Raw genomic sequence first — 18,506 nt, 5'->3', positions numbered from 1 at the left:
TTTGTTTACCTGTATTTTCTCAATTTCCTACAACACATGATATATTACTTTATAAAAAGAAAAATAATAAAAATAGGAAAATAATTATATTTGCATTACTTCTGCTTTCTACTGAATATCACTGCTTCATACTAAGCTTACATTATCATTATTAATGACTACATTTATTGAGAACTGGCCACGAACCAAGTTCTGTACCTATACTGCCTCTAAGCCTCACAACAGTTCTATAAAATAAGTATCATTATTACCCACAATTTGAGGCCAGAGATTAAGAAATTAGCCCAATGTAAAAGTGTGAATTACAGGAAGAGGATTCAAACTCAGTTCACTCTGGTGCTAAAGCCCAAGGATACCCTCCTGCCTGTTGCCTTTCTCCTTACTACTGTGGTTACAAAGTATGTATTTAGGACTTAACTTTACCCGACTTTTCAGGATTCCCCAAGCTCCTAACTGTTTTTGAATCACAGATTGCTTTCAGAATCCAGACTTTAGAAAAATGACGTAAAGGTTAAAATGCACCTGAGGAGAAACTTTTACATGGCTCACCCATCACCCAGGTGAGATCGTCAAAGTAAAACAAAGAGAACTTCAGAGACTAGCCATGCTCCAGAGACAGACTCAACAGGAAACCCAAGTAGCTGAATAAATCACAAAGTCAACAGGTGGCCTGACACTTAGGAACTGACATCAACTCTAGGTCAGGGTAACAACAAATGAAATATGGGAGAGAGCCAAGGTTAAGTATAAAATGAGGGTGGAACCCAACAAAATGAGGGTGGAGGCTGTCCCACCAGTTCTAAGGGCTAGCTGGTGGGGCCAAAGAAACTCTTCCCTTCTGTGGCTTCACAGAGGACATGGGGTTTGGCAAGACAGAGGGGAAAGTCCTCTGATCAGGAAATGGAGGCTAAATCAACATATAAAGCCAGTGAAATGTACTGAAGGGGGACACTTAATGCCCAGTGACAAGCAAATGACCCAGGCTTGCAGCACTGTTTCTCAGGCCTCCTCTCCCAGTCAGTCAATGTGTCTTCCACACCTCCTTTTATTTTTTTCTTTAACATCTTTACTGGAGTATAATTGCTTTACAATGTTGTGTTAGTCTCTGCTTTATAACAAAGTGAATCAGCTACACATATACATATATCCCCATATCCCCTCCCTCTTGCGTCTCTCTCCCACCCTCCCTAACACACCCCTCTAGGGGGTCACAAAGCACCGAGCTGATCTCCCTGTGCTATGTGGCTTCTTCCCACTAGCTATCTATTTTGCATTTGGTAGTGTATATATGTCCATGCCACTTTCTCACTTCGTCCCAGCTTACCCTTCCCTCTCCCCATGTCCTCAAGTCCATTCTCTACATCTGCGTCTTTATTCCTGTCCTGCCCCTAGGTTCTTCAGAAGCTTTTTTTTTTTCTTTACATTCCATATATATGTGTTAGCAAATGGTATTTGTTTTTCTCTTTCTGACTTACTTCACTCTGTATGACAGACTCTAGGTCCATCCACCTCACTACAAATAACTCAATTTTGTTTCTTTTTATGGCTGAGTAATATTCCATTGTATATATGTGCCACACCTTCTTTATCCATTCATCTGTCAATGGACACTTAGGTTGCTTCCATGTCCTGGCTACTGTAAATAGAGATGCAATGAACATTGTGGTACATGTCTCTTTTTGAATTATGGCTTTCTCACTGTATATGCCCAGTAGTGGGATTGCTGGGTCATACAGTAGTTCTATTTTAGTTTTTTTTTTTTTTTTTTTTTTTTTTGCGGTACACGGGCCTCTCACCGTTGTGGCCTCTCCCATTTCGGAGCACAGGTTCCGGACGCGCAGGCTCAGCAGCCCAGCCGCTCCGCGGCATGTGGGATTCTCCAGGACCAGAGCACGAACCTGCGTCCCCTGCATTGGCAGGCAGACTCTCAACCACTGCACCACCAGGGAAGCCCTATTTTTAGTTTTTTAAGGAACCTCCATACTGTTCTCCATAGTGACTGTATTAATTTACATTCCCACCAACAGTGCAAGAGGGTTCCCTTTTCTCCACACCCTCTCCAGCATTTATTGTTTGTAGATTTTTTGATGATGGCCATTCTGACCAGTGTGAGGTGATACCTCGTTGTGGTTTTGATTGGCATTTCTCTAATGATTAGTATATAATGGAGAAAAGACAGCCTCTTCAATAATCCGTGCTGGGAAAACTGGACAGCTACATGTAAAAGAATGAAATTAGAACACTTCTTGACACCATACACAAAAATAAACTCAAAATGTATTAAAGACCTAAATGTAAGGCCAGAAACTATCAAACTCTCAGAGGAAAACATAGGCAGAATACTGTAGGACATAAATCACAGCAAGATCCTTTTTGACCCACCTCCTAGAGAAATGGAAATAAAAACAAAAATAAACAAATGGGACCTAATGAAACTTAAAAGCTTTTGCACAGCAAAGGAAACCGTAAACAAGATGAAAAGACAACCCCAGAATGGGAGAAAATATTTGCAAACGAAGGAAATGACAAAGGATTAATCTCCAAAATATACAAGCAGCTCATGCAGCTCAATATCACAAAAAGAAACAACCCAATCCAAAAATGGGCAGAAGACCTAAACAGACATTTCTCCAAAGAAGATATACAGATTGCCAACAAACACATCAAAGGATGCTCAACATCACACCTTCTTCTTGCTTCTACGCCCACACCCTTCCCTCCAGTCTCTCAGTCCCCATCCTAGGCCAGTTTCTCATTCCTCTGGGAAAATTGCAAATCAACTATACGCCAGTAAAGATTATTAAAAAAAAAAATTGTAACAGCTTCCTTACTGATTGACTAGATTCATCTTCCTATTTAAATGCTGATGTTTGAATCCTCTTTGCCTTGTCCTGGGCGTACCTACCTTCTATGACAGGGATTTTGCTATCTGTAAGGTAATCCAGTTAATATTAGATAGTTATGATAACTAATAATGATTGAATGACTACTATTAAATTGAACAGTATGAAACTGCTGTCCCTGTAGGAGAAAAATAGTCAAAGAGGGGCAATTTCATATGGTTCAACTTAACATGCACTGGATGCATAGCTGTGCACTATACAATATATTATCTCATTTAATCTCCACAACCGCCATGTAAAAGAATTCTAATTTTACAGCTAAGTAAAGCGAGGTCCAGGGAAACTGAATAATTTACACACCACCTCTTAAGCACTATGGGTATTGCCTTTTTTTTTTTTTTTTTTCTTTTGGCCTCACTCTGAGGCGATCTTAGTTCCCCAACCAGGGATCAAATGCAGGGCCCTGGCAGTGATAGCGCCAAGTCCTAACCACTGGACCACCAGTGAATTCCCGGGTGTTGCCTTCTTATAATAACTTCTGTCTCAACCTGCTGGCTTGTCTGGCTCTCTGGATCCTCCCTGAACAAGCTGGCACACTCCACCCATGACAGCCTTTCAAAGCTTCCTCCTAATTGAACATACTCAGTTCTCTCACCATTGATATTAACAGGAGTGATGAACAGTTGGGGGCCTGTGGAGACCTCTTCACCCAACACTGGGATTTGTGGTGGACACTGATACGCTAACCAGCCCATTCCCATTCAAGCGGGTCCTGAATTTCCAAAAAGGTGCCTTACAAAACACCTTTCCACAAATACCTCTCCTTCACCCAGCTGATTCCTTGCTGTGTCCTATTTCTTTCCTTTATTCCCCCTCTTTACCTCCAAACTCAGTCTTAAGATCACCTGTGGATTGAGCAGTTCCACTCGTGGGTATATACTCAAAAGAATTGAAAACACATGTCCACACAAAAACTTGTACACAAATGCTCATAACAGCCCCAAAGTGAAAACAACCTAAATGCCCATCAACTAATAAATGGGTAAACAAAATGTGGTATAATCTATAAAATGGAACATTATTCAGCCATAAAAAAGAATGGAGTTCTGATACATGCTGCAGTATGGGTGAACCTTGAAAACATTATGCTAAGTGAACGTAGTCAGACACAAAAGATCACATATTGTATAATTCTATTCATATGAAATGACCAGAACAGGCAAATCCACAGAGAGAGAAAGTAGAGTAGCGGCCACCAGGGGATGAGAAAACAGATTAGCGGTGGCACAACATAACGAATACACCCAAACCCACTGAATTGTACACTTTAAAAAGATGAATTTCCCAGGCGGTCCACTGGTTAGGACTCCATGCTCCCACCGCAGAGGGCATGGGTTCGTTCCCTGGTTGGGGAACTAAGAGCCCACATGTGGTGTGGCGCAGCCAAAAAAAAAAAAAGATGAATTTTTATGTAATGTGAACTCTAGCTCAATTAAAAAAGTATTTCAAAATCACCTATAATTTGAGTCACCTAACTTTTCAAAGCTTTCCAGTTTTCTTATCTGTGAAATGTAGATCTTAGAGTAGAGATTATGCTAAGTAAATAGTTCCAGCTATTCTTCCAGGAGGATCTTTTGGCAAGGCTTGTGGTCAGGAACAGAGAAGTCAGCCATTCCTGGTCAGCCCAGCCTCACTCTCAGCCCATCTGGAGTCATGCAACCAGGAGTGTTAGAGATATGTTATTCAACCCTCCTGTTTTGTTCTTAGGAAAATCAACAAAGCCTTGAGAGAGGACAGGACTTTTTTCAAGGTCATAGAATGAGTCAGTGGTATTGTTGGGTCTACAATCCTGTTTTCTTTTTTCTAGTAGAACATGTTCTGTAGGTCTGGACTACAGAAAGCACTCTCTCCTACCCATACCGGTAGCCCCTGCTTCCAATGAAAGAAGCTTCAAATTTCTTCCACTGACATCTGAAATCAGGCCCATTGAACAGGCATGTTAGGAGGTGACCTGCTACAAATACCAGCTTATCTGTACCTACCCAATAATTAGGACTGAAGTTTTTTTAGCAGGTTTGACTGTCTCATTCTGGCATATTGAAAAATGAGGTAAAAGTAGATTTCCTGCAAAACAGTTGCTTATATTCCCAGCCAGAACTAAGCCTGGTGGGCATATTATGGGAAAGGACCTGGGCTGGGCTCTTTTGGAGTTTTTTTAAAAGGGGTAAAGCTTTACCCCTATCCTCAAAGAGGTTGAGCTTGGTGAGAGTACAAATATGTAGAAATAACACAGCCTAGAATGTAGAAACTCCCATTGAAATGGAAGCAAACCAATAGTTTGGGGTTCTAAGTAAGAAAAGTCTAACTGGAACATCAAAGAAGCCATGGAAGGAATGGAATTTGGACTGGGTAGTAAGGGACAGGCTGAGGGCACAGAAAGAATGAAGGGGCAAAAGCCAGAGGGAATGAGAAACACTAGGGTGGAGCTTAGAGTATGTGTAGAGAAACTGTGCAAAACAAAGTAAGAAGGAATATTGGGGCCAAATTTTGGAGTGCTCTTAATACCAGGATTAAGAAAGATGGCTCAATTTTTGAGGGGTGGGGTAGCGGTAAGAACAGCTTCATGCACTCTGATACAGCCTTGGAGAGCAAAATTTGAATTATTTGTCCAAACACTAAGACAGCTGCAAGCTCTTTGGGCCTGGGATTTCACTTCTAGATGTTTTCACTAAGAAATACAAATGTTCATTACAGCATTATTTACAATACTAGAAAATTAGAAACAACATAAATATCTAACTGTGGAGCAGTGGTTTTCAACAGGAGTGATTTGACCCCCAGGGGACAATTAGAAACATCTGGAGACATTTTTGATTGCCACGACTTGAGGGGAGGTGGTACTGGCATCTAGTGGGTACAGGCCGGGGTGCTATACTACAATGTACAGGACAGCTTCCCACAACATAGAATTACTGAGCCCAAAATGTCACTATGGGGACTTCCCTGGTGGCGCAGTGGTGAAGAATCCACCTGCCAATGCAGGGGACACGGGTTCGAGCTCTGGTCCAGGAAGATCCCACATGCCGCGGAGCAACTAAACCCGTGGGCCACAACTGCTGACCCATGTGCCACAATTACTGAAGCCCACATGCCTAGAGCCAGTGCTCCGCAACAAGAGAAGTCACCACAATGAGAAGCCCGTGCACTGCAATGAAGAGTAGCCCCCGCTCACCGCAACTAGAGAAAGCCTGCGCACAGCAATGAAGACCAAACGCAGCCAAAAATAAATAAAATAAATAAATTTATTTTAAAAAATTGTCACTATGCCAAAGTTGAGAATATATATATATATATATTTATTCTCCAGGAAAATATTTTAAAATACACAAAGAATATTGGTAATGGCAATATCTGGGATTATGTTTGATTTCAATTTTTTCCTTTGTGACTTCCTGTATTTTCAAAATTTTAATCAAGAATATACAGCCGGGCTTCCCTGGTGGCGCAGTGGTTGAGAGTCCGCCTGCCAATGCAGGGGACGCGGGTTCGTGCCCCGGTCCGGGAGGATCCCACATGCCGCGGAGCGGCTGGGCCCGTGAGCCATGGCCGCTGGGCCTGCGCGTCCGGAGCCTGTGTTCTGCAGCGGGAGAGGCCACAACAGTGAGAGGCCCGCGTACCGCAGGAAAAAAAAAAAAAAAAAAAAAAAGAATATACAGCCAGGGGTCTCCAGACAATTGGCTCATGTGGTTACAGAGGTCGAGAAGTCCCATAGTCTTCTGTTGGCAAGCTGCAGAGCCAGGAAAGCTGGTAGTATAATTCAGTCTGAGTCCAAGCGCTGAAGGTTTAAGTCCTGGTCTGAATCCAAGAACCAGGAGTGCCATGTCCAAGGGCAGGAGAAGATGGATGTCCCAGCTCGAGCACAGGGCCAATTCACCCTTACCTCACCTATTTGTTCTATTCAGTCTCTTGGTGGGTTGGGGGATGCCCACCTACGGTGGTGAGTGTGAAATTCATTACCTTGTCTACTGACTGAAATGCTAATCTCTTCTGGAAACACCCTCAATGACAAACCCAGAAGTAATGTTTTACCAGCTATCTGGGCATCCCTTAGCCCGGTTGACACATAAAATGAACCATCACAAACATAATTTAAAAAACATTACTAAGGGGCTTCCCTGGTGGCGCAGTGGTTGCGAGTCCGCCTGCCGATGCAGGGGACGCGGGTTCGTGCCCCGGTCTGGGAAGATCCCACATGCCGCGGAGCGGCTGGGCCCGTGAGCCATGGCCGCTGAGCCTGTGCGTCCGGAGCCTGTGCTCCACAACGGGAGAGGCCACAACAGCGAGAGGCCCGCGTACCGCAAAAAAAAAAAAACCAACAAATAAAACATTACTAAGCATCAAGAATTATGCCAGGCAGCCTTGCAAAGCCTCGGGAATCATCCCTGAGAGGTGCCTGCCCTCACTGGAGCTCACAGTATAGATGAGAAGACATATAATAAACAAGGAAACAAAAAACAAGCAAAATACATTTTAATAGTAATAAGGGAAATAAATGGATGACATGACAGGCAGGAATTGGGGAGGGGGTGGTTGAGATAAGACAACTTCGGGTGACTAGCACGAGCTGAGATCTTGATGCTGAGGAGCTGGCGAGTTGGGGAAGTGCATTCCAGACAGAGGGCTCACGTTAGTTGTGGCGGGTGTGTTTGGAAAAGTTGCTGCCGTGGTCCGCCAGACCAAGGAGTCACCTGCGTACACAGTGCTGAATGGGCACAGTATATTTATTACACTCTACAATAAAGGAAGTAGTCTACTTTCCACTGAAGTTCATTTACACAGTTCAAAGTGCCAGCCACAGTCTACGATCCTACATTCCGCAGTGTTTACAACAGAGACATGCCAGGCTTTCACGTATATATCCATAGTAACTAAAGTGTATCTCATCCAGGAAGAAAGTGCTCTTCTCTTCCTGCCCTAGTGGGTTCGGAGAGACACTCCAATGAGGATTCTGGTATTTTGAGATTCACTGGAGCTGATAACATCCATACTATTGTGTGCATTTCTGACTGACAACCCAAGAAGGTACAGATTGTAGCCAGAAAAAAGCACCTTAAAATGTCAAAAGAAAGATCAGGGGGTTGAAGGAAAATAGATTAGAAAGTTAAGCCTCTATGGAAAGGAGAGAAATGAAAATGTTAACTAAAGGTTACCTCTGAGTGGCAGGATTATGGGCGACTTTAACGGACTTCTTTGTGTATTTTCTACAGTAAACATGTATTTTGTAGTAGAAGAAAAAACTATGAAAGGTGTTGTTTTTATTTTATTTTTAATTTTTTAAATTTTTTATTTTTTAAAGGGAACTTTGTTTTTTATTTATTTAGTTATTTAGTTAGTTACTTAGTTGGTTAGTTATGGCTGTGTTGGGTCTTCACTGCTGTGCGAGCTTTCTCTAGTTGTGGCGAGCGGGGGCTACTCTTCATTGCGGTGCACGGGCTACTCATTGTGGTGGCTTCTCTTGTTGCAGAGCACGGGCTCTAGGCACACGGGCTTCAGTAGCTGTGGCATGAGGGCTCAGTAGTTGTGGCTCACGGGCTCTAGAGCACAGGCTCAGTAGTTGTGGCACACGGGCTTAGCTGCTCCATGGCATGTGGGATCTTCCCAGACCAGAGCTCAAACCCGTGTCCCCTGCATTGGCAGGCAGAATCTTAACCACTGCCCCACCAGGGAAGCCCGAAAGGTGTTGTTTTTATAAAGGTCCTTCAAATTCTGAAATCAGAGAATTGTTGAAATCTAAAACTGGGAGAGGCTATGATGTGGAGATTGTGAAATCAGGGCCCATTACGTACCCAAGGGAAGCAGGCTGAGTGGTGAGCATTCAGGGTGAAGCCCTGTACTGGGGAGGCCCTGGGGAAGGGGCTACAGAAGAGTGGGGCCAGAGGACAGGAGGTGGGTAGGCAGTCCCTCTCAGCTCTAGCCATTCCTGCCACGGAGGAATTGGACACGGAATTGACTCTCCAAGAGAAGCCAAACGGATCTCTTAAACAGTAAATGTAGGCTTCCATGTCGAATGTTGAAGAAAAATACCATACGGGGCAGAGAAAGCATGTGTATAACACGCTGATGTCTTGTGCTGCCAGTTTGCAGCCTCTGTTTCAGTGCTTTCTTTTAGTTGAGCCCACCTCCTGCCCTGTGCAGAAACCTCTTCTGTTAGAAGACCAAGGTGAAAAGAAAGCTCTCACCTTCTCCCATCTGGGGCCCAGAAGCATATGGAACACCCTGATCCTCATAATCCTTGTTCTGAGGAAATATTAATGATTTAATCTCCCAAGCTCACTCTCTCTCCTCTGCAGCCACACCAGTGAGATTCACAGATAAGACCCAGAGAAATCTGGGTTGGAGCAGAACGCATCCTGACTCAGTTTTGTCACAAAAAAAGAGGCCAGCCTCAGCCCCCTCCACAGAAATAGGCAGTAGAATTCCCAGCCATGGGCGAGGTGACGGCAGAGGAGGTGGAGAAGTTCCTGGACTCCAATGTCGGCTTTGCCAAAAAGTACTACAACCTCCGCTATCGGGCCAAGGTCATCTCAGACCTCCTGGGGCCCAGGGAGGCAGCCGTGGACTTCAGCAACTACCACTCGCTGAGCAGCGTGGAGGAGAGTGAAATCATCTTCGACCTCCTGCGGGACTTTCAGGAGAATTTGCAGGCTGAGAAATGCATCTTCAACGTCATGAAGAAGCTGTGTTTCCTCCTGCAGGCAGACCGCATGAGCCTGTTCATGTACAGGGCCCGAAATGGCATTGCGGAGCTGGCCACCCGGCTCTTCAATGTCCACAAGGATGCTGTCCTCGAGGAGTGCCTGGTGGTGCCCGACTCAGAGATCGTGTTCCCCCTGGACATGGGAGTGGTGGGCCACGTCGCACTCTCTAAAAAGATCGTGAACGTCCCCAACACAGAGGAGGTAACCTCTTTCCCATGAGAGGGAGGGCAGGGAGGCATTATTCCATGGGGTTCTGGGGTGCAAGTGGGATGGGGAGCTGCTAACCAACAAGACTGGGCTGGTGACAACTTGGCACTTTTCTTTCTTTTTTTTACTTGTTTACTGATAACTTTCTATTTTGAAAAAAATAATCAAATTTAGAAGAGTTCAAAAATAGTACCAAGAACTGTATATCTTTCATCCAAATTCACCAACTGTTCACAACTTACCACATTTGCTTTATGTCTCCATTTTTCCCCGACCCATTCGGGAGTCAACATATCCTTTTAATCACAGGTACTTGGCTGTGTATTTCCAGAACAAGGACATTTCTTATATATCCAAAGCACAATGATCAAATTCAGGAAATGTGACACTGATACAATACTATTATCTAATAAACAGTCCATATTCAGTTTTTGCCAATCATCTCAATGATACCCACATAGCACTGTCTCTTTAGTCTCCTCCAATCTGAAACAGTTTCTTGATCTATCTTTGTTTTCCATGACGCTTATGTTTTTGAAGGGTGCGGGCTGACTATTCTGTAGAAATGTCCCTCCATTTGGGCTTGTCTGAAGTGTCTTCATGTTTAGATTCAGGCTATGCATTTCTGGCAGGTATATCATAGAGGGGATGTTGTGTTTTTCTTCATGCTTTGCATCGAGGGACATAGGATGGCAGTCTGTCTCATCACGGAAACGTCAAATTGACCACTTGGTTAAGCACTTGGCTCTGTCTTCTAAGAGTCCAGTGTTCCGTGGGATTCTCCTGGCAGCTCTGACAAAGACTTCTTTGATCACCTAGAGCAAATCACTTAATGCAGTTCTCCCCATAGCCCTCTGCCAAGGTCAATTCCTACTCATCCTTCAGATCTCAGCTTAAAGTTCACTTCCTCAGGGAGACCCTCCCAGGTCCCTTTGTTAGTTTCCTTCCTAAAACCATCTATCACAATAAACCGTGGAGGCCAGGGACCATGCCTGCCTTATTCTTCACTTTATCCCAGGACCCAGCAAATGTCTGGGACAAAGCAGATGCTCAGTAAACACTTGGCAAAAAGACTCACACTCAAGTAATTATGCAATAATCCCTTTAACACCTGGGCCTTTGTGGGAAATGGTTTTCTCTGAAGCACACTGGGCTGGACCATGGGGTTCATCTCTCCTTGGCCCTCCAGGGGTAAGGGTAAAGGTTCTGCACCCAGGGGGCTTCCCTGAGGACTCATCCAACTGGATTGGAGTCTGTTTTCCCTTCGATTCTCTCTAGACTTTAACTGTAGCCAACATGGGTTGTCACAGTCTTATAACTGATTATCCCTGTTTTACAGATGATGAAACTGAAATCCAGAAAAGTTAAGTAACTTTTTCTCCGAGTCACAGAGATAGAAAGTGGCAGAGCAGGGATTTGAATTCAGGCACTCTGGCTGGTGCCCTCACCCTTCACTGCTCTGCTGTTCTACACCTCCTCCTTATCTAAAATACAAGGGCGTTAAACGAAGTGCAGTTTACAACAGGTCATTTCAAATTGCATGGCAGAAAGTTAAGATGCTAAGCTTTGAGGTCAGATCTGGGTGTGTATCAAGACTCAGTCACTTTCTAAGAACATGGCCTTGGCAAATTGTTTAGCCTGTTTGGGCTCACTTCCTAATTTATAAAACGGAGGGAGATACCTAGTTTCTCTAAGTGCTGTTGTAGGATCAAATGAGGGAATTATTTCTCATCTAGCAAAGTTCTTGGCACACAGTAATGGCTTTTACTGGCAGCTCGTCCTCCTTGTTAATATTATTACTATTTTGTTGTTGCTGTTAAGGGTCTATTTACTCTAAGGGATGAATGCTGTACCAGGTCTGTGTGGGATTTGGAGAAGAATCCAGTCCTGCCCTTCTGGAGTTTTCAGTTTAGATTCTATTTGTGGGGAAAACAGAGAACAGAGGTGCTGAAAGCTTCTATGGACCCTGGTGTTGAGGGATTGAGGATTTAGGAAGGTTCTCTAATTCTAAAATAGCCCTAAGAGTTTGCTGAGCCCTGCGTAAGGAACAGCCTTGCTGTTTCCTGTTCAGCCCTGAAGTTCACTTTGGACGTGATGACTGTGCTTCCCCAGAGGATTTCTGGACATGCAGCCTCCTTGGTGGGTGCCCTCAGGCTTGGAATGAAGTCAGTCCAGGTCAGCAAGCCTGTGTCCTCCACATGTGCATGTGTTCTTCCTTGAGATATCATACTTTATTTGGGCCTTTGGATAGAAACTGGGAGTTGGATGGAGAAGGGGCAGAAACATGGTGTAGACTGGGGTCTGGGTTATCCCTGAACCACCAACAAGTGATACTCTTAGCCTTTAGCTCCACCCCCACCCCCCAAAACCTGGGACATGCTTATAATCACTGAATTTTAAAAATGTGAAACCATGAACGGAGTTTCCCAGGGTTGGAATGTGGCTCCCATGCCCTAGCACATTCCTACCTATCCTTGGGATCTCCTCAGGGAGACTTGCCGTTAAGGCTGCCAGATAAAATATAATACGCCCAGTTAAATTTGAATTTTAGATGAGCAAAAAGTACTATTTCAGTGTGTGTTTTGTGCCGTCTCAAACTGCCAATAATCAATGTTGTGGTTAGACCAGGTCTTGTGGTTCTTATGATGAATGCAAGATACCCTTCAGCACTAACCATCAGGAAACTTTGAAAAAATAAAGGTTTATTACTTACAAGACCTGGAAATTACATAGCACACCTGGGGCCACACAGGGAGGTCTCAGGTAGAGTGGGGTCCAGCCTAGGGTTTTTTGGGTTTTTTTTTTTTGCGGTACACGGGCCTCTCACTGTTGTGGCCTCTCCCATTGCGGAGCACAGGCTCCGGACGCGCAGGCTCAGCGGCCATGGCTCACGGGCCCAGCCGCTCCGCGGCATGTGGGATCTTCCCGGACCGGGGCATGAACCCGCATCCCCTGCATCGGCAGGCGGACTCTCAACCACTGCGCCACCAGGGAAGCCTAGGGTTTTTATGGCGGTCGAGGGTAGGGGCATAGGCTTCCACAGGCTCACTTTTTATTAGTTAATTTAAAACATAAGAGCAGAAATTTAAATCATGGTAAGAGAAATTAGAAAACAAAAAGTGGCCCCAAATGATCAGTTATCGAGATCAACCAAGATCTTCAAATCAAAGGAGCCTCAGTGGGAGGAGGTGGCCTGGCTCTTTATCTCGTGTGTGGCTGACAGCAGCACGTGTTTATTTGAGATAGCCAAATAGCCATCTTTGAGGTGGATGTCTCAGCAATCAAAGCCTAAGTCATGCACTTAAATTACAAAAGTGAAAACAAACAAAAAAACTACAAAAAGTGTCAAGCTCACACTACCATACACCCTCTGCAATATTTACGATATACTAAAAAATTACTTACCTGAAATTCAAATTGAATTAGTCATCCTGTGTTTATCTGCTAAATCTGGCAACCCTACTTGCCATTCAGTATTTGTTTGTGTATTTATTCTTTACCCTTTCTCCTTAGGAAAGCCCACAGGCCTGTTTGTTCCTGTGCGTCTTATTTACCACTGGTCCCCAGACCTAGTCCAGTGCCTGGGACAGAGTGGGTACTCATTACAGTTTATTGAGTGAATGAATAAATGATGGCCCTGTCCCAGGGGGCTGTGATATTGTGACTTATAAAAAGAAGTATTTATTTGGTCTTTGTCCTGGTTCCTGGCACAGAACTGATCCTTGTAATTTCCTGAGTGATAGAACCACCTGATACCGAGCTCCTAAATCCCTTGGAATTTCCTAGGTGGTCAGTGGTCTTTTGTTCTAATGTGGGGACTCTTGGTGGGCTCCTGGATGGGGGCCGGTCATGAGAAAGATAAAGGCGTGGTTAGACACTTGGAACTTTTAGTCCATCCCCTATTCTCTTAAGAGGGGAGAGGGGCTGGAAATGGAGTTAATAATCTATCATGCCTTTGTGATGAAACTGTCATAAACATCCGTAAAAGTACAGGGTTCACAGAGCTTCTGGATTGGTGAACACATGCCTGTGCTGGGAGGGTGGCGCATACCCTAACTCCAGGGGGACAGAAGCTCCTGCACACAGGACCCTTCTGGATCTCACCTTATGTATCTCTTCTTCGGACTGTTCACCTGTACCCTTATTATACAATAAACCTGTTAATGCAAATACTTCCCTGAGATCTACGAGCTGTTCTAGCAAGTTATCAAACCCAAGGAGGAACCTGGATTTATAGTCAGTCAGGCAGAAGTATAGATGGCAACCTGTGACTTGTATTTGGTATCTGAAGTGGGGGCAGTCTTCTGAGACTGAACCCTTTCACTGGTAGGTTCTGATTCTCCAGGTGAACAGTGTCAGAACTGAACTGAATTGTTGGATACACAACTAGTGTCAGAGAATTGGCCAGTGTGGAAAAAAACACCTACGTATCTATTTTGAGAAGTGTTGTGAGCGTGGCAGTAGTGTGAGAGTAAAGGAGAACAATGAGCTTCTTCTAGACACTTGACAAATCTCACTTCTGAAGACTGAACCTGAAAACACTGCCATTTCCAGAGAATCTTACATCTGTTGTCTTGCGCTCCTTCCCTCACTATGACACCTGGAACCCAGCATGCCAGGCCAGAAAGAAACCTCGAGGAGGACCTGGTCCAACACTCCAATTTTACCGAAAGGAAAACTGAGGCTCAGAGAGGTTTCAGCTACTGACAGTTTACTGACTGGCTCATGAAGCCACTCAGAGAACAAGTCCCTCCCTCCTGGGGCCCCAGGACATCACCCATCCGGTGGGGGCCTCCTTCACACTATGGTTTGAATTGTGAGTGCATGTTTTACATGATGTCCCCCTGTACAGTGATAACCATTGATAACTCACCTTTCTTACTGATCTTGGCATATCCAACGCCTCTCACAGAGCCAGTGCTCAGTAAATATAAGTAAATGAATGAATCAATCCAGGAGTGAATCAATCAGTGTATCAATGAATAAATTAATGAATGAATGCAGTGGCTGTGCCATTTACCAGCAGGAGAATAATTGTCTATAAAAACAGAGAAGGAGAGAATTCTGTGTGACAGGGCAGATGTGAGAGTTAATGAATTGTCTGGCTCTGGGCCAAGTACATCATTATTATCCAATGAATAGATGTCATCATGGGATGCAACAGAGCTTGGCACTGCGAATGTTTGAAAAGAAGAACTGGGGTTTCCAGGAATGAGAAGCAGTCTTGCATTACATTGGAATAAAATCTAAGCTCTTTACAGTGGCCTCCAAGGCCCTGTCAGATAAGGCCTCTGCCCATCTCTCTGACTTCCTTACCCTCCAATCTCCCTCACTACACTGGTCTTCTTCCTGTTTTTCAGATCAGCCAACTCACTGCCCTCTCCTGGCCTTTGCATTCTCTGTGTTCTCTGCTTGGAATGCATTTCACCTGCCTGGCTCCTCTGAGCCTTCAGCTCTCCGCTTACCTCTTGGAGAAGCGTCCTTACCCACCATGACTGACCAAAGCAGCTTCAATCTGCCACCACTTCCATCACTGTCTATAGCATCATCCAGTTTCTCTCCTTCAAAGCAGCTGTTTACTTGCTTTTTGTCTGCCCACCCCATTGAATGGAAGCTTCACTAGGGAACATCCACCCCTCTTGTTCACTGCCTAACCTGAGGGTCTAGAACAGTGCCTAGCATACAATAGAAGGCACTCTGTTAATGCTAACTGAATGAATGGACAACTTTGGGCTTTCCTTAGCTCGACTTCTGATTCCTGGGCTTTAAAATAAACAGTTTGAGCTAAATTGTTTCTAAGACCCCTCCGTCTCTGATAAGCTGAGGTTCTATGACGCGGTTGTTTAGAACACTGTATATGCTGAAAATATAAGGATGACGATGACTATGCAAACACCAGTCAGTTGGCAGCTGTACTATTTGTGAGAAAGTTCCAGGGCCGAGAACTCAGTGGGAGAGAAGGTACCGGTGGATTTAGTAGTATCTGCCTCAGATGAGGGTAAGGCCCAAGTACTGTTTTCCTTGACGGAAGTGAATACTGCCAAGACTGAACTGACTTCATGAAATGAATCTGAGCATGCCCACTCAGGCCTGTGTTTAGGGATTCATCAGTGTCCTTAGAGAGCGACGTGGAAAACCCCTGTGGCTAATGCCTCTTTAGAGATTTTGCTTAATCCTTGAACACTAATTCAAGTAGAGCACTACAGGCTTCTCTTAATTCCTTTACCCTTCACCTGGTTTGCGACAGCTTCCTTGACAATAGTGCCTGTTTATTTAACCCCACTCCAACGGGAAGAAATTAGCAGATGCAGAGCACCACACTCTGAACTTCTACATTGTGGAAAAAATACCGCACACCCGGTTCTAGCAAAGCTCTGTGAATTGGCTCTGTGAAATGCATTTCCCTTCTCAGAACAGCACGAACTGTACATGTCTGGGCTGGCTTGTGTCCAAGCAATGCTGACCGTTGGGAAACCTCACAGTGCTACCAGGAAACAGAAAGGTGGATTCTTTGGGATTTAAGACAATTCGGGTTCTGTCTCCCCTTTCTGACCACCTGGACTGCAACGCCCTGTACTGGCCTCCATGTTTGCCTTCAGGGTGAGGTATGGGGGTTGTGTGCTCCTCTGTACTTCCACTGCTTTGAGCCAACACTTATGTCCTGCGTTACTAGTACTGATTTATCTGTGTGCTGGCCTGAATGTTAGTCTTCTCTGTATCCCTAGCGCTTAGCCTAAGGCCTGACACAAAGTGGGACTTCCATTAAGATTTGTGAAATGAGGGGCTTCCCGGGTGGCTCAGTGGTTAAGAATCCGCCAGCCAATGAAGGGGACATGAGTTTGAGCCCTGGTCTGGGAAGATTCCACATGCCGCGGAGCAACTAAGCCCGTGTGCCACAACTACTGAGCCTGCACTCTAGAGCCCGCGAGCCACAACTACTGAGCCCACGTGTTACAACTACTGAGCCCGCGAGCCACAACTACCAAGCTACCGCAATGAGAAGCCCGCGCACCACAACAAAGAGTAGCCCCCCCTCACAACTAGAGAAAGCCTGCGTGCAGCAACGAAGACCCAATGCAGCCAAAAAAAGAAAAACAAAAAGATTTGTGAAATGGGGATATCCATTGGACTGGCTGTGTGGTACTAGAACTGGATTGGAAAAAAAGCTGAAAGTAACAAACTATTTGGTTCAATGACCTAGACCCAGGTCTGCCCTTATCCAGCCTTCCCTGAAAGGCAGCAGAGCTGAGGGCAGGTTCTGGAATCACACACACAAACAAGTAGTAAGTAACGTTAACTTTCTTGAGTTTCAGTTTCCCCTGCTGTAAGATGGACTAATGGTCCCATCTCACAGGTTATCGGGAGGAATAAAGTGAGCTGATGTGGGCAAAGCGCCACACACAATACCTGCTGGCTACTGTGATTATTACACTCACTAAGGTTTTTCCATGCTCAAGTTTCTACTTTGGGCTAAGCTGCCATCACCTCAAGAGAGCCTTCTCGAAACCTTCCTCCACAGATAAAGTCAACCCTCCACCCCCATCCTCGGGCCCCTGCTCACATTGCCTCCACAGCCCTTAGTGGGTCGTATTTCAGACTTTCTTCTACTGGATTTCGGAGGCTTCCAGGGCAGAAATCATCTCTAATTGCCTTCCCCCGCTGAAGCGGAGTAGATGGAAATGTCTTCATGCTTTTGTCAACAAGAGAATAGGGAGCCCCCTTACCCTACCCCTACCATGGGCACCTGGGGCTCTGTGTTGTTTTACTGTCTTTGCTCTTCATCTGCCCACTCAGGCTTGTCTCTGTCTTCCTTCAGGATGAGCATTTCTGTGACTTCGTGGACACCCTCACAGAGTATCAGACCAAGAATATCTTGGCTTCTCCCATAATGAATGGGAAGGACGTGGTGGCCATAATCATGGCTGTGAATAAAGTGGACGGGCCCCACTTCACCAAGAGAGATGAAGAGGTAAGAATGCTTTAGAAATTGCTGGGGTGGCCATGCTAGCACATTCTCCCAGCTCACAAATCCTCTGAACCTTGCTATTCAGCCTGGCCTCGGTTTCCCCATCTGTAACACAAAGAAGTTAGTAGTCTGATGCTCTGTGAGGAAGGCAGGGCAGGATAATCATTAAGATGTTGGACTTTGGGGCCAAGAACGTAGGGAAAATTGTTCTGGTTCTGCTAATACCTGTTTGATTTGGGCATGTTGCATAAATTTCTCTGAACCTCAGTTTTCTTATTTGTAAAATGGAGATGATTTTTTAGTGTCTCTTATATAGAGTATCTATAGTATCTCTTGAGGTAGTTGTGACGACCAAGTAAGATAACATACATAAGTGACTTATCACGGGGCCTGCGAACTCAATAAATAGTAGCAATTTTTCATGCATACACCCCTATTAACGTAGACATTCTACATTCTGTGAGTTTTTCCCTCTTATAATGCATCATTTTATGCGTCAGCTTCCATGATCCATCTGCTCAAACTGTCTCAGATGAAGCTTTGAAAATGTTCAGACTTATTTGCTGATGGTGGAAGTGGCCACAGGAGGAATTTCTCCTTCTCATCTGTTTCCCCTCACGCTGTTTGATTTTCAGATTCTTCTCAAGTACCTCAATTTTGCAAATATAATCATGAAGGTGTTCCACCTGAGTTACTTGCACAACTGTGAGACTCGGCGCGGCCAGGTAAAGG

At 44.8% G+C, this 18,506-nt stretch overlaps 1 protein-coding gene across 2 annotated transcripts in view; it reads left to right on the top strand.

The window, feature by feature from the left end:
- Positions 1 to 9,328: 9,328 nt before the first annotated feature.
- The window catches only part of PDE6A (phosphodiesterase 6A), a gene marked incomplete at both ends in the record, with an annotated part of 68,572 nt that continues 59,394 nt past the window's right edge, over positions 9,329 to 18,506 (top strand). The window contains 3 exons of one of the 2 annotated variants that reach the window (XM_079917448.1): positions 9,329 to 9,802; positions 17,625 to 17,777; positions 18,410 to 18,499. In XM_079917448.1, the coding sequence (XP_079773574.1) occupies positions 9,329 to 9,802; positions 17,625 to 17,777; positions 18,410 to 18,499 (717 nt within the window). The remainder of the gene's footprint in view (positions 9,803 to 17,624; positions 17,778 to 18,409; positions 18,500 to 18,506) is intronic. The other variant, XM_079917449.1, reaches the window with a different exon arrangement.

Source organism: Stenella coeruleoalba (assembly GCF_951394435.1).
Source record: "Stenella coeruleoalba genome assembly, chromosome: 3".
NCBI lineage: Eukaryota > Metazoa > Chordata > Mammalia > Artiodactyla > Delphinidae > Stenella > Stenella coeruleoalba.
The sequence above is the reverse complement of the archived record's forward strand: the minus strand, read 5'-3'. Positions and strand labels throughout refer to the sequence as shown.